This window comes from Salmo salar, chromosome ssa10 (assembly GCF_905237065.1).
Source record: "Salmo salar chromosome ssa10, Ssal_v3.1, whole genome shotgun sequence".
In the NCBI taxonomy this organism is placed as follows: domain Eukaryota; kingdom Metazoa; phylum Chordata; class Actinopteri; order Salmoniformes; family Salmonidae; genus Salmo; species Salmo salar.
The window spans coordinates 67,607,825-67,624,409 of record NC_059451.1 but is presented as its reverse complement, the minus strand read 5'-3'; the positions used below and the strand labels follow the sequence as shown (position 1 = coordinate 67,624,409).

The 16,585-nt window shown below is 41.0% G+C and overlaps 1 protein-coding gene across 1 annotated transcript in view; it reads right to left on the bottom strand.

The window, feature by feature from the left end:
- LOC106591140 (membrane-associated guanylate kinase, WW and PDZ domain-containing protein 2) overlaps nt 1-11,509 on the bottom strand; it is a 430,776-nt gene extending 419,267 nt beyond the window's left edge. The window contains 1 exon segment of the mRNA XM_045688044.1: nt 10,928-11,509. Coding sequence (XP_045544000.1) covers nt 10,928-11,291 — 364 coding nt within the window. The 5' untranslated portion in view covers nt 11,292-11,509.
- Nucleotides 11,510-16,585: the final 5,076 nt, after the last annotated feature.

Here is a 16,585-nt window from a genome sequence, read left to right as displayed (position 1 = left end):
TTTCTGTCACAATACGAATGTCGTTTGATTTGTATGAATTTAAAATTGTTTTAGTTACTAGTCTACAAAATATTGCGTTGAGGGACCTTGGTCCATACATGTCAAGTGTTTGTGTAGATCGGTCAATTGGTGCTAGAGGAGTAGTTTTTTTAAGTGATTTGTACACAATTCTAAATGGCGGAAAAATCCATCATGGAGTACTTTATTGTTTCTTGAGGAAAATGTGTTCATTTTGAGGAGATGGACCTATGGACTAAATTTCATGACCAGGTCACACGGGTGCGCGGGCTGATCTTAAAAAGTTTGCGTTTTCAATTGCTTATTATAAACGGCACTATGTGGCCAATTGGCATGGTATTGCATTAGAGGATGTGGCCGTTGGCCCTTTACCAAGTTGCTAAGTTGCACAGTCCTGGGCCTTTGTTTTTTTCCCCCCAAAATGGCAGAAAAAAATAACTTAATAATAACAATAATGAACTGGAACAAATACAATAGGGCTTCGCTACTTGAACCCTTAATAAAGAGTAATAAAAAGAAGAGGGTAAGGTTTGAAAATACTGTATATACACACATAAAGAACATACAGTATAGACTAAAATGTGGTAGACATGGTAGAGCACCTTATATAAGAAATTATAAATAGTAGCAGTAATGGTGTGTGTGTGTGCATGTGTGGAAGTTAGTGCAAAAAGTCTCTTGAGAAGCAGGTGTGAAGAGTCAGTGAAAATAGTCTAAGGTGCAGGTGATTGTCTGTGGTTTATTGCACAATCAGACATTCTAGGTAGGACTGCAGTGGACGTTTGCTCCAGTTTTCATTCTGACGGCGCCTTTTCTCCCCATAAGAGTGCTTGGCCCTTTTTTCTCTGGTGTGCTGATGCAATCAAGTCCTCAAACTCAGGGGAGTACCAGGGTGGGGAGGTTATTAAAAATGCATTGAGGTCTTCTGGGTCCGTCTCCACATCAGACATCATATGTTCAGTTGCCCATCAAATTGCTGCCTCTTCAGCAGAGAGCTCTTTTAGGCGACTGACCAAAGCCTGTAAAAAGACAGGCGATAATGACTTATTCTGCTCAATAAACAAGAGTCTTGAACACTGGAATCTCAAAGTTTAAAAAACACACAAAAATCTGTGGAACAAGTCAACTATTTAAAACTCAGTACGCTATTTAAAATGTTTGGATTAGTTCACATTTATAACAAACCTGTCTTCTGGCAGCGCCGCCTTCGCTTTTTCATGTCCGTCTCTGATGCTCTGTCTGGGGTGTCCAATTTCAGTACATTACCGCTGCACTTGAGAAGATAGTCAGTCAGTCAGTCAGTCAGTGTGGTGTATTAGCAATGGTTATATGCATCAAAATCCTTGAGAAAATTGTAAGAACTAGATTAGAACTGTTAGTCAGTCTGTCTTTATGGGACTAACTCACCTTCAAAATCTGCCTCAATTTGCGCTCAACCTGACTGACGAGCAGTGGTGTAGTGCGGCCTATTCTTGCTGAGACATAAAGAAAATACATGAAATGTAGGTTATGCATAACATTTTCCCCACTATTTCATGTAACATATTTGAGATGGCTGGCCCTTCATAGCACTGCCTTCAATAGCATGACAATACTTTTCAGTGGTAATCTCCTTCACATGACTGACAAAGCCTGTGAAATGGAGACAAAGGGTTATCCTGCCTAATAAACAGAAGGTATTCAACACTGAAATCCCATGGTTATATATAACAAAAATGAATTGTACAGGGCTTGTCATTTCAGGACTGAGTACTGCCTTTACAAATATATGGATTGGTTCACATTTATGAACTAACCTGTCTCTGGCATGCCATTTTAGTTGTTTTTGTTCCCTCTGTTGCTCATTTTGAGGTATCTGATGTTTCTGTCTTTGGTCCAAAATATTTTTGCTGCCACATCTGAGAAGATAAAGTCACTGGTGTATTAGCAATGAAAGTTAACTAGTTGGTTTTAATAGAATCACGGAACTTAAACCATTCACATTTCTAACTACTGCCAGTCTATTGCTTGTTATGTGTTGGCTCGTGAGTACCAATCACTTAAGGAATGAATAAAAATGCATAATTGGGATAGCAATATGTGAAAAATTCTTGACAGAATTAAAACATCAAAGTCCTTGTGAATATTTCAGGACGTTGTACAAGTCTTAATGGGAATAACTCACCTTTTGTCTCTCTTACTCCCATCTCGATAACTTGATATTCAGCTCATCAACTGCCCGATATGAAAACAGAATAACATGACTTGAATATTAGTAAAGCTAGCTAGCTAATACAAAAGCTAGCTAGCTAACCAAAATGTCTAGCTAGTGTGACAAAGGGAAAATGTAGAGTTTCAATCAACCTTGCTCGCACTGTGCGTAATGTAGTGGTGAAACCATTCACTTCAGAAAAAGGTGTGATATAAAGTTTCCTTATCATTAAGAGTTGTCGAATTCATAAAAATATTTACTGCCATTGTAGTTTGGCAATAGGTTGGCAATACAAGAGGTCTTCAGACTTACCTATTTAACCTCTTAGGGCTAGGGGGCAGTATTTACACCGCCGGATAAAAAACGTACCCGATTTAATCTGGTTACTACTCCTACCCAGTAACTAGAATATGGATATACTTATTAGATATGGATAGAAAACACCATAAAGTTTCTAAAACTGTTTGAATGGTGTCTGTGAGTATAACAGAACTCATATGGCAGGCAAAAACCTGAGAGATTCCTTTACAGGAAGTGGCCTGTCTGACCATTTATTGGCTTTCTTTGACATCTCTTTCCAAAACAAAGGATCTCTGCGGTAACGTGACACTTCCCACGGCTCAGATAGGCTCTCAGAGCCCGGGAAAAAGCTGAATGTCGTCATTCCAGCCCCAGGCTGAAACACATTATCGCCTTTGTCAAGTGGCCGATCAGGGGACAGTGGGCTTAGGCGCGTGCACTGGTCGCCCCGTCTTTCTTTATTTCCCTCTATTTACCGAAACGCAGATTCCCGGTCGGAATATTATTGCTTTTTTACGAGATAAATTGCATAAAAATTGATTTTAAACAGCGGTTGACATGCTTCGAAGTACGGTAATGGAATATTTAGAATTTTTTTGTCACGAAATGCGCCATGCTCGTAACCCTGATTTATAAATTGAAGTAATAGCATTTTTAAGATATTTGAATATCGCGCCACGGGATTAGACTGGCTGTTGCGTAGGTGGGACGATTTGGTGCCACCTACCCTAGAGAGGTTAAAAATGCTATAACTTCAATTTCTCAAACATATGACTATTTTACACCATTTTAAAGACAAGACTCTCATTAATCTAACCACATTGTCCGATTTCAAAAAGGCTTTACAGCGAAAGCAAAACATTAGATTATGTCAGGAGAGTAACCTGCCAAAAATAAATCACACAGTCATTTTCAAAGCAAGCATATGTGTCACAAAAACCAAAACCACAGCTAAATGCAGCTCTAACCTTTGATCTTCATCAGATGACACTCCTAGGACATTATGTTATACAATACATGCATGTTTTGTTCAATCAAGTTCATATTTATATCAAAAACCAGCTTTTTACATTAGCATGATTTGTTCAGAACTAGCATACCCACCGAACACTTCCGGTGAATTTACTAAATTACTCACGATAAACGTTGACAAAAAACATAACAATTATTTTAAGAATTATAGATACAGAACTCCTTTATGCAATCGCAGTGTCCGATTTTAAAATAGCTTTTCGGTGAAAGCACATTTTGCAATATTCTGAGTCGATAGCCCGGCCATCATGGCTAGCTAGTTTGACACCCACCAAGTTTGGCCCTCACCAAACTCTGATTTACTATAAGAAAAATTGTATTACCTTTGCTGTTCTTCGTCAGAATGCACTCCCAGGACTTCTACTTCAACACCCAATGTTGTTTTGGTTCCAAATAATCCATAGTTATATCCAAATAGCTGCGTTTGTTCTTGCGTTCAAGACACTATCCGAAGGGTGACACGCCGGCGCATATCGTGACAACATTTTTTCAAAATATTCCGTTACCGTACTTCGAAGCATGTCAAACGCTGTTTAAAATAAATTTTTATGCGATTTTTCTCGTAAAATAGCAATAATATTCCGACCGGGAGACCTTGTTTTCGTTCAAACACTGAAAATGTAAAATGGACTCTTCACATGCACGTGCGCACCCATGTCATTGTTCTCAGATCGACCACTTTCCAAATGCCCTACTGTTTTTCGCCCAGGGACTGCAGTCATCATTCCCCATTCTGGCGCCTTCTGAGAGCCTATGGGAGCCTTAGAAAATGTCACGTTACAGCAGAGATCCTCTATTTTCCCTAAAGAGGCCATAGAAGTTAAGAAATGGTCAGAGAGGGCACTTCCTGTATGGAATCTTCTCAGGTTTTGGCCTGCCATATGAGTTCTGTTATAGTCACAGACACCATTCAAACAGTTTTAGAAACTTTAGGGTGTTTTCTATCCACATCTACTAATGATATGCATATTCTAGGTTCTGGGCAGGAGTAATAACCAGATTAAATCGTGTACGTTTTTTATCCAGCCGTGAAAATACTGCCCCCTATCCTAAACAGGTTAAACTACAGTCAGATTTTATCGCTATGCAGTGCTGTAGGCACAGTGTTTCCATGCTCTATGTGCCAGCAATTCGAGCCTTTGGACGGGGTTACTAGCTATGTTATTTTATTCACAGTGTGAGTGAGTAGTGAGTCTCAGCCTAGTCTGTCTCGACATGCCACCGCCAGGTAAAAGAAAGGGACCAGATATCCGCATTGTCTTTGGGCATCAACCTAAAAGAAAAGTTAGCAGCACGCCCATCCCCCCTCGGAATTTCTGTCCCACTGAGCTGGAACTTCTGTCCCACTGAGCAGTGCACACTGTGAACTCAATGGAAGACAGTAGTTCAGAGGGGGGATGGAAACTGTTTGGTCATTTGGTCATGTCATTTACAATCTTGAAAGAATCATGTGGTGTAGCAGTCTAAGGCACTGCATCTCAGTGCTAGAGGTGTCACTACAGACCTTGGTTCGATTCCAGGCTGTGTCACAACTGGCCGTGGTTGGGAGTCCCATAGGGCGGCGCACAATTGACCCAACATCATCTGGGTTAGGGTTTGGCCGGGGTAGGCCATCATTGTAAATAAGAATTTGGTCTTAACTGACTTGCCTGGTTAATAAATAAAAAATGTAGTCCTAATTAAATGTGATTGCTGAACTCACAGTAAATGTGTCCTGTAAAGTAAACTTCATTGTTCACTGTCTCTGTCTGGGTCACTGTATATATCCATGTCTGCTGTGATAGGGTGCGAGAGGAGCAAGGGACAGTGAAGAGAATGATGTCAGTGCAGGCAGGGGTACCAGCAGTGTTGATCTACAGGTGATTGAGATGACTTATCCCCTAAAGTGAAAATAAACCGTCACAAAACTGTGTGGTCCCTGTGAAGGTATATCTTTACTGATGTTGATAGTGGCAAATACAACATTTGCCTTCCTTTGGTAACCAGTCATGCACAGACACATAACCTCATACTGCGCACTCTCTGCCTTCAGCAACCATCACATATTTGTATCTACTTTTTTACCTAGGTTAAAAATCAATGAGACAGAATTGATTGTTGATCAAATCCAATCAATATGTTATTTGTCACATGCGCCAAATACAATAGGTGTAGACCTTACCGTGAAATGCTTACGTACAAACACTTGACGAACAGTGCAGAATGAAAAAAATATTTGCTAAATAAACTAAAGTAAAAAAAGAAACACAAAATAACAAGGCTAAATACAGCTGGTACCGTTACCGAGTAAATGTGCAGGCGTACGGGTTAGTCGAGGTAATTGATGTCTAATGTACATGTAGGTAGGGGTAAAGTCAGTATGCGTAGATAATAAACAGCGTAAAAAAGGGGGTCAATTCAAATAGTCCGTGTAGCCATTTCATTACCTGTTCAGCAGTCTTATGGATTGTTAAGGAGCCTTTTGGACCTAGACTTTGCGCTCCGGCACTGCTTGCCGTGCGGTAGCAGACAGAACAGTCTATAACTAGGGAGGCTGGAGACTTTGACCATTTTTAGGGCCTTCCGCTGACACCGCCTGGTATAGAGCTCCCAGATGGCAAGAAGCTTGGCCACAGTGATGTACTGGGCCATACGCACTTCCCTCTGTAGCGCCTTGCAGTTGAATGCCGAGCAGCTGCCATACCATATGCAATCTGTCAAGAGGCTCTCGATGGTGCAGCTGTATAACCTTTTTATGTCTCCTGAGGGGAATAGGCATTGTCGTGCCCTCTTCGCGACTGTCTTGGTGTGTTTGGACCATGAAAGTTTGGTGATGTGGACACCAAGGAACTTGAAACTCTTGACCCACTCCCCTACAGCCCTGTCGATATGAATGGGGGCATGCCCGGCCCTCATTCCAAAGGAGCTGTTCACGATCAGCTCCTATATCTTGATAGCGATGAGGGAGAGGTTGTTGTCCTGGCACCACTCTGCCAGGTCTCTGACCTCCTCCCTATAGGCTATCTCATTGTTGTCAGTGATCAGGCCAACCACCATTGTGTCGTCGGCAAACTTAATGATGGTGTTGGAGTCATGCTTGGCCACACAGTCGTGGGTGAACAGGGAGTACAGGAGTGGACTAACCACGCACCCTTGAAGGGCCCCCGTGTTGAGGATCAGTGTGGCAGATGTGTTGTTGCCTACCCTTACCACCTGGCGGTGGCACGTCGGGAAGTCCAGGATCCATTTGCAGAGGAAAGTGTTTAGTCCCAGGGTCCTTAGCTTAGTGGTGAGCTTAGAGGGCACTATGGTGTTGAACGCTTAGCTGTAGATAATGAACAGCATTCTCACATAGGTGTTCCTTTTTTCCAGGTGGGAAAGGGCAGTGTATAGTGCAATATAGAATGTGCCATCTGTGAATCTGTTGGGACAGAGAGCAACTCACTGTGTCCTTTAAAGTAAACTTTATAGGTTATCCAGTAACACAGGACAATGTTCATTGTCTCTGTCTGGCTCAATGTCTGCTGTGATAGGGTGTGAAAGAAACAAGTGACAGACACGAAAGTGATGTCAGCGCAGACAGGTGTAGCATCAGTGTTGATCTACAGGTGAGTGAGATTAATTATCTAAAAAAATAAACAGTAGTCCCACAAAACGGTGGACCCTGTCAAGGTGTATATTTTACTGATGTTGAAGATGGAAACAAATAATGTCTGCCTCCATCAAATTCAACCAGCCAAGTTTAGTGCAGTCTCTGTCAGCCATCTTCAGAGTCCAGCTACTGTCTGCCTCCTAGAGATAACCTGTATCTGTCAGCCACCCCCAGAGTCCAGCCACTGCCTGCCTTCTCCCAAGTTTAGTCCAGTTCAGGCTCTGTCAGCCATCTTCAGAGTCCAACTGTCTGCCTCCTAGAAAATTCCAGCCCATCAAAGTCCGGACCAGTAAACCACATTCAGAGCCCAGGCACTGTCTGCCTCCTAGAAAGGTCAAGTCCAGCCTCTGTCAGACACCTTCAGAGTCCAGCCACTGTCTGCCTTCTAAAAAGATCAAGTCCAGGCTCTGTCAGCCACCTTCAGATTACATCAACCCTCAAGCTTCAGTAATAGTATGTCAAATATTACTCCTGGAATAATATACAGCTTCAATGGAGACTCTCCTCTGGCACACACACAATAATGTTCTAATTTCATATTAAGGCAATGTACAGTGTTTTACGATGTGCAAATTGTTAAAGTACAAAAAGCATGTATTTACAATGGTCTCGCTCTCTCCTTAGTTAAACTCAGACCACCCTGAACCCTAAGTGAAATATCTTGAAGCCACTTTAACTATTTTCTTAAATGACATCTGTTTGTTAGACTGAATATCAAAACTCTAAATAAACTGGAAGGTATATTTTAGCTCAGCCCCTCAAGTGTATGTTTTCCACATGTAATCTATGTAAACTACAGAACTTGATACTCAATGTATGATAATTTTAGTAAATGATATCCTATATAAATATTCATGTCCATCATTATACTCAGTCTTCATCTTTTCTGCCATCTTAATATTTGCCTTGAAATACTTTCATTGACGGTGACTTATCCTTCCACTTATAGTGTTTTTATACCATAAAGTCATGTCAAACTGTAGAATTGCAGGAACTATTTTATGTCAATATTTTTGTGCATCATTATAATAACCTCTTATGGCTAGGGGGCAGTAATTTCACGGCTGGATAAAAAACGTACCCGATTTAATCTGGTTACCACTCCTACCCAGTAACTAGAATATGCATATACTTATTACATATGGATAGAAAACACCCTAAAGTTTCTAAAACAGTTTGAATGGTGTCTGTGAGTATAACAGAACTCAAATGGCAGGTCAAAACCTGAGAGATTCCTTTACAGGAAGTGGCCTGTCTGACCATTTCTGGAACTTCTTTGCCATCTCTATCTTTTACAAAGGATCTCTGCTCTAACGTGACACTTCCTACGTCGTCCATAGGCGCTCAGAGCCCGGGAAAAAACAGAATGTCGTCATCCCAGCCCCAGGCTGAAACACATTATCGCCTTTCTCAAGTGGCCGATCAAGGGACTGTGGGCTTAGGCGCGTGACCTGGCCGCCCCCGTCTTTGTGATTTTTTCCTCTGTTTGCCGAAAAGGAGATTCCCGGTCGGAATATTATCGCTTTTCTACGAGACAAATGGCATAAAAATTGATTTTAAACAGCGGTTGACATGCTTCGAAGTACGGTTATGGAATATTTAGAATTTTTTTGTCACGAATTGCGCCATGTGCGCGACCCTTCTTTACCATTCGGATAGTGTCTGGGATGCACGAACAAAACGTCGCTATTCGGATATAACGATGGATTATTTTGGACCAACCCAACATTTGTTATCCTCTCTAGGCTAGGCGGGACGAATTCGTCCCACCTACGTAACAGCCACTGCTATCCTGTGGCGCGATTTTCAAAACCTTAAAAATCCTATTACTTCAATCTCTCAAACATATGACTATTTTACAGCCATTTAAAGACAAGACTCTCGTTAATCTAACCACACTGTCCGATTTCAAAAAGGCTTTACAACGAAAGCAAAACATTAGATTATGTCAGCAGAGTACCAAGCCAGAAATAATCAGACACCCATTTTTCAAGCCAGCATATAATGTCACCAAAACCCAGAAGACAGCTAAATGCAGCACTCACCTTTGATGATCTTCATCAGATGACAACCCTAGGACATTATGTTATACAATACATGCATGTTTTGTTCAATCAAGTTCATATTTATATCAAAAACCAGCTTTTTACATTAGCATGTGACGTTCAGAACTAGCATACCCCCGCAAACTTCCGGGAATTCGCTAACATTTTACTAAATTACTCACGATAAACGTTCACAAAAAGCATAACAATTATTTTAAGAATTATAGATACAGACCTCCTCTATGCACTCGATATGTCCGATTTTAAAATAGCTTTTTGGTGAAAGCACATTTTGCAATATTCTAAGTACATAGCCCAGGCATCACGGGCTCGCTTATTTAGACACCCGGCAAGTTTAGCACTCACCATAATCATATTTACTATTATAAAAGTTTCATTACCTTTTGTTGTCTTCGTCAGAATACACACCCAGGACTGCTACTTCAATAACAAATGTTGGTTTGGTCCAAAATAATCCATCGTTATATCCGAATAGCGGCGTTTTGTTCGTGCGTTCCAGACACTATCCGAAATAGTAAAGAAGTGTCGCGCGCATGGCGCAATTCGTGACAATAAAATTCTAAATATTCCATTACCGTACTTCGAAGCATGTCAACCGCTGTTTAAAATCAATTTTTACGACATTTTTCTCGTAGAAAAGCGATAATATTCCGACAGGGAATCTCCTTTTCGGCAAACAGAGGAAAAAATCCCAAAGGCGGGGGCGGTCGGGGTCACGCGCATAAGCCAGTGTCTCTTGATCGGCCACTTGAGAAAGGCGATAATGTGTTTCAGCCTGGGGCTGGAATGACGACATTCTGTTTTTTCCCGGGCTCTGAGCGCCTATGGACGACGTGGGAAGTGTCACGTTAGAGCAGAGATCCTTAGTAAATGATAGAGATGGAAAAGAAGTTCAACAAATGGTCAGACAGGCCACTTCCTGTAAAGGAATCTCTCAGGTTTTGACCTGCCATTTGAGTTCTGTTATACTCACAGACACCATTCAAACAGTTTTAGAAACTTTTGGGTGTTTTCTATCCATATGTAATAAGTATATGCATATTCTAGTTACTGGGTAGGAGTGGTAACCAGATTAAATCGGGTACGTTTTTTATCCAGCCGTGAAAATACTGCCCCCTAGCCATAACAGGTTAAAATGCTGTGAAATAGTCATATGTTTGAAAAATTGAAGTTTTTGTATTTTTGAGGAATTTGTAATTCGCGCCACGCCTATCATTGGATATTGGAGCAGGTGTTCCGCTAGCGGAACGTCTAGATGTAAGAGGATAAAACGGAGTCTTCATCTGTGTCTTCTTAATATGAATAAATTTGCATCTGTATCATTATAATACAACACAGTCTTCATATATTGTCTTCTTAATATTTGCCTATAAATACCTTCATTAATGATGGTGACAACATATCCTTCCACTTATACTGTGTTTTCAAATATCCCTCCATATGCCACTCAAAATATCCCTCCCCAATATCTACACCACGATTTCACCCTTGCAGTTTTGAGTGACATAGTTCACAATAGGCCCACCCATTGATGACATAGAGATAGGTTATTTCTGATGAGCAGACAGACATAAAACAGGCTACAACCAGACAGACAGGTCCTTATATTTCGAAGGTGGCGTCGGCTCACTCACACTCATTCAATGTTTACGCTTTTACGCCTTTAGCCCACTGTCTGGCATACCTTACCTTGTTTGACACACTTGAAGCGCACTGGGTCTTTGCAGTGTTTGATGACGGCCAGAACATCCCGGGTGGTGAGCCCAGCCACCGCCGTGTTGTTGACTTCCAGCAGCAACTCACTCTGAGCCAGCTTGCCACTCTGGACAGCCGCTTTGCCTTGTTTCACCTCACCGAAGTAGGGGAACTGCCCAATCTCCGCGCCCCCCTTCAGCTCGAAGCCAAATTCCCCTTCTTTGCTCATGATGACAACCGCTTCGTGGACTTTGTTGGTCCAGTGATTTTTCTTCTTCAGGCTATTGGACATCATTGAGCTAGTATTATCAAGTATTATCTGATAGTCTATCATCTCATCCCCGCCTGTGTGTGTCATGCAGGTCTCGGCTCCCACCAGCTCAGAGCGCCGACGGTAGCTCCATCACCGACACATGCCAGGCATAGTATCCATCTAGCATGCAGCGTATTAGGGTAGAGGTCTGCAGTACAGTTGGGTGGAGAACTACGCTGTCACACACACACAGGCAAGACACAGGAGATAGGCTACTAGTGAGTGACCCGGATGTGAAGTCTGGAGGAGGGGAGATTAATGTTTCCAATTCAGGTTCGTAGAGGAGGGATGGAAAGTAAAAATGAAAGGAGGCGCAAATGTATGTTCTTTAGTCTGCACCGCCAGATCGCTCAGAGCGCATAGACCAGCTGATCACACACAGATTTAAAGCGACAAGCATCACTTATGAATGGCATCAAATTGTTAATTTTGTTTGCCCCCAACCGCAAGCTTTTTCCATGCATTATTATGCTATTGAAGTAGGCTAAGAGTAAAACAAGCGTCGGATGTCAGTTGTCTGACTTGCCTCCAATAGGCAGAATGACTTAACGGTCTGTGTTTAGTCAAGTAGAAGGGAGTGTATCTCTGATGTTGACATACACTGCTACAACTACTACTGCCGCTATACTACTACTACTAGTGCAGCTAAAACAACAACAACAGAAACAACAGCTGCTGCTATACTATTACTACTACTACTACTACTACTACTTATACTAGCCTAGTACAACTACTACAACAATAGTAATAAACCCACTGGGCACAGACGTCAATTCAACGTCTATTCCACATTGGTTCAACGTCATTTAAATTACATGGAAACAGTATGTGCCCAGTGGGAAGGCTCTCTTATAATACTTATAGTAAATGTACTTGTAATAGGATATTTTAGGATTTCTGTAATAGCACTGTTACTGTAATAGTATTTTTAAGGAAGTGTTTCTGTCTGGTATGGGCGTAGACAAACACACATTACTCAACAATGAATTCAATATGAATAAAGTCAGTGCGCTACAGATTATGGCATCTTTCCAGTTCAGTTTTCTCAATGGTCACAATGTAAACTAAATTGTTCATGATGTAGCCCACTATCGCTTATAAATCAATCATCAAAACACTGTCATTATGTCAAAATCAGATCTCAGTAGTCTTAAGAATTGACTGAATGACAGATGGTTGAGTTGCGTGATTTTCACTATGTGCAGGTTGGCCATATGACAATAGCTCTAGGCTGTTTTTAACAAATTCCGGTTGTCACAGGAACCTCTTGCTCAACACACGTTGTCTTTGGGGTAGACATAAACAGAATCCTGAATATGAAGTCTCTACCTTAAGAATTGACTGAATGACAGATGGTTGAGTTGAGTGATTTTCACCTTGTGCAGGTTATATGACAATAGCTCTAGGTTGTTTTTAACAACTTCCGGTTGTCACAGGAAGCTCTTGCTCAACACACGTTGTCTTTGGGGTAGACATAAACAGAATCCTGAATATGAAGTCTCTACCTTAAGAATTGACTGAATGACAGATGGTTGAGTTGCGTGATTTTCACTATGTGCAGGTTATATGACAATAGCTCTAGTTTGTTTTTAACCACTTCCGGTTGTCACAGGAAGCTCTTGCTCAACACACGTTGTCTTTGAGGTAGACATAAACAGAATCTTGAATATGAAGTCTCTACCTTAAGAATTGACTGAATGACAGATGGTTGAGTTGCGTGATTTTCACTATGTGCAGGTTGGCCTTATGACAATTGCTCTAGGCTGTTTTTAACAACTTCCGGTTGTCACAGGAACCTCTTGCTCAACACACGTTGTCTTTGGGGTAGACATAAACAGAATCCTGAATATGAAGTCTCTACCTTAAGAATTGACTGAATGACAGATGGTTGAGTTGCGTGATTTTCACTATGTGCAGGTTATATGACAATAGCTCTAGGTTGTTTTTAACAACTTCCGGTTGTCACAGGAAGCTCTTGCTCAACACACGTTGTCTTTGGGGTAGACATAAACAGAATCCTGAATATGAAGCCTCTACCTTAAGAATTGACTGAATGACAGATGGTTGAGTTGCGTGATTTTCACTATGTGCAGGTTGGCCATATGACAATAGCTCTAGGCTGTTTTTAACAAATTCCGGTTGTCACAGGAAGCTCTTGCTCAACACACGTTGTCTTTGGGGTAGACATAAACATAATCCTGAATATGAAGTCTCTACCTTAAGAATTGACTGAATGACAGATGGTTGAGTTGCGTGATTTTCACTATGTGCAGGTTGGCCTTATGACAATCGCTCTAGGCTGTTTTTAACAACTTCCGGTTGTCACAGGAAGCTCTTGCTAAACACGCAAGCGTCCCACCTAGCCCATAGAGGTTAAAGTTTGGGTCGTGACCCAAAGTGTGTGGCAGACATGTTAATGGTGGGTCGGGATATGTCAGAGGGTCTCAACCCTCAGTCAGGAACTCAGTCAGGGTCTCAATTTACTGTTCAGAGTTAGAATAGAAGAATACACGGGGTGCAAATTTGAAATGTGGTTGTGTATCAGCAGTTTTCCTCTTGTTATGTGAGTTACTGACAGGTACTCAACTAACCATATCAGCGAACAAGTTAGTCTAGCCAGCTATATAAACTTGTTGCAATCACGCTGGGCACGTGCCCAGGGGCCCTGTTTTCAGGGGGCCCCCATTGATTTGTTAGTCACTCTCACTCTTATAGAAGTATCATATTAACATAGCATAAATCATGGCAAAATGTGTAGAATTGTAGTAAATTTGCTTTAAAACTGCAAGTTTTTCTCTCCAACACCATGGATTGATGTGTAATGCAGCTGTTTTTATCTCAATATCAAATCATTTCCAAGTAACGATTAAGTACCTTACTGTGATTGTTCTCAAAAAAATTGCTAGCACTGTCCCCACTGTCTGAGTGGGGAACGGAAAACTAGCTGTTATTGACAGAGAGGTTTGGAACTATCTTTCTTATTGGTCTATTAACAGATGTAATGCCTGGTGATGTCACCAGGCAGGCCAAATTCCATCCCACCAAAAGAGGCTGAAATTTCATGTGATCTTTTCAAACAGTTCTTACACTAAAAGGGCATTATCCTCATTTTCACAAGTTCACAGTATTATTCCAGCATTATACTTCATAGTGTGGAAATAGTTGACCGACCGGCTCCTATGTAGATTTTTTTTTTACATTGGATAAGAGACTCAGAGCTAGAAAATGGTATACCAGACATTGCAGTTGAGGAACAATTGGAAAGTAATTCTGCTTTGAAAGTTGATAAACTTGTAACCCCACTTTTGCGAAAAATGAATGTTTTTGGAACACCTTTGAATGTTTTGGTACAGAGAGCTCTTCTTTGTCTCCACCCATTCAGCATCATTCACACCCTCTTAAGCCTTAGCCCCACCTATCTCTTTAAGGATTAACGTGAGGCCATATGCTAAATAGAGTGAGTAGGGTAGTGTAGTAAACAACCAAAGATTTCAAGACTAAATGTGGTGAAAGTAGTAGCAAAAATGCACTTTATCTAGTCCTTGATCGACACCACCATTCAAACATTTGGGATCACTTAGAAATATCCTTGTTTTTGAAAGAAAAGCGAATTTTGTCCATTAAAATAACATCAAATTGATCAGTGTAGACATTGTTACTATTGTAGCTGGAAACAGCAGATTTTTTTATGGAATATCTACATAGGCAAACAGAGGCCCATTATCAGCAACCATCACTCCTGTGTTCTAATGCCACGTTGTGTTAGCTAATCCAAGTTTACCATTTTAAAAGGCTAATTGATCATTAGAAAACCTTTTGCAATTATGTTAGCACAGCTGAAAACTGGTGTTCTGATTAAAGAAGCAATAAAACTGGCCTTCTTTAGACTAGTTGAGTATCTGGAGCATCAGCATTTGTGAGTTCGATTACAGGCTCAAAATGTCCAGAAACAAAGACTTTTCTTCTGAAACTTGTCAGTCTATTCTTGTTCTGAGAAATGAAGGCTATTCCATGTGAGAAATTGCCAAGAAACTGAAGATCTCGTACAACGCTGTGTACTACACCCTTCACAGAACAGAGCAAACTGGCTCTAACCAGAATAGAAAGAGGTGTGGGAGGCCCCGGTGTACAACTGAGCAAGAGGACAAGTACATTAGAGTGTCTAGTTTGAGAAACAGACACCTCACAGGTCACTCTAATGTACTTGCCTCCCACTCCTCTTTCTATTCTGGTTAGAGCCAGTTTGCGCTGTTCTGTGAAGGGAGTAGTACACAGCACTGTACGAGATCTTCAGTGTCCAGATAAATATTGTATAAATACTTTATAATTATCAGATGATTCTTACCCAGACACACTTGTCTAAATTGATGGGTCATGTGAAATAAATGCTTTACTGAACCAAAATATAAATCTAACAAATTCAATGATTGTACTGAGTTACAATTCATGTAAGGAAATCAGTCAATTTGAATAAATTAATTAGGCTCTAATTTATGGATTTCACATGACAGGGAATACAGATATGCATCAGTTGATCAGAGATACAGTGCCTTGCAAAAGTATGCGCCCTCTTGGCGTTTTTCCTATTTTGTTTCATTACAACCTGTAATTTAAATAGATTTTTATTTCATGTAATGGACATACACAAAATAGTCCAAATTGGTGAAGTGAAATGAAAAAAAATTACTTGTTTAAAAAAATTCAAATAAATATAAAACGGGGAAAGTGGTGCGTGCATATGTATTAACCCCCTTTGCTATGAAGCCCTTAAATAAGATATGGTGCAACCAATTACCTTCAGAAGTCACATAATTAGTTAAATAAAGTCCACCTGTGTGCAATCTAAGTGTCACATGATCTGTCACTTGTTCTGAAAGGCCCCAGAGTCTGCAATACCACTAAGCAAGGGGCACCACCAAGCAAGCGGCACTTTGAAGATCAAGGAGCTCTCCAAACAGGTCAGGGACAAAGTTGTGGAGAAGTACAGATCAGAGTTGGGTTCTAAAAAAATATAAAAAATGTTGAACATCCCACAGAGCACCATTAAATCCATTATTAAAAATGGAAAGAATATGGCACCACAACAAACCTGCCAAGAGAGGGCCGCCCACCAAAATTCACGGACCAGGCAAGGAGGGCATTAATCAGAGAGGCAACAAAGAGACCAAAGATAACCCTGAAGGAGCTGCAAAGCTCCACAGCGGAGAGTGGAATATCTGTCCATAGGACCACTTTAAGTTGTACACTCCACAGAGCTGGGCTTTACGGAAGAGTGGCCAGAAAAAATCCATTGCTTAAAGAAAAAAATAAGCAAACACATTTGCTGTTCGCCAAAAGGC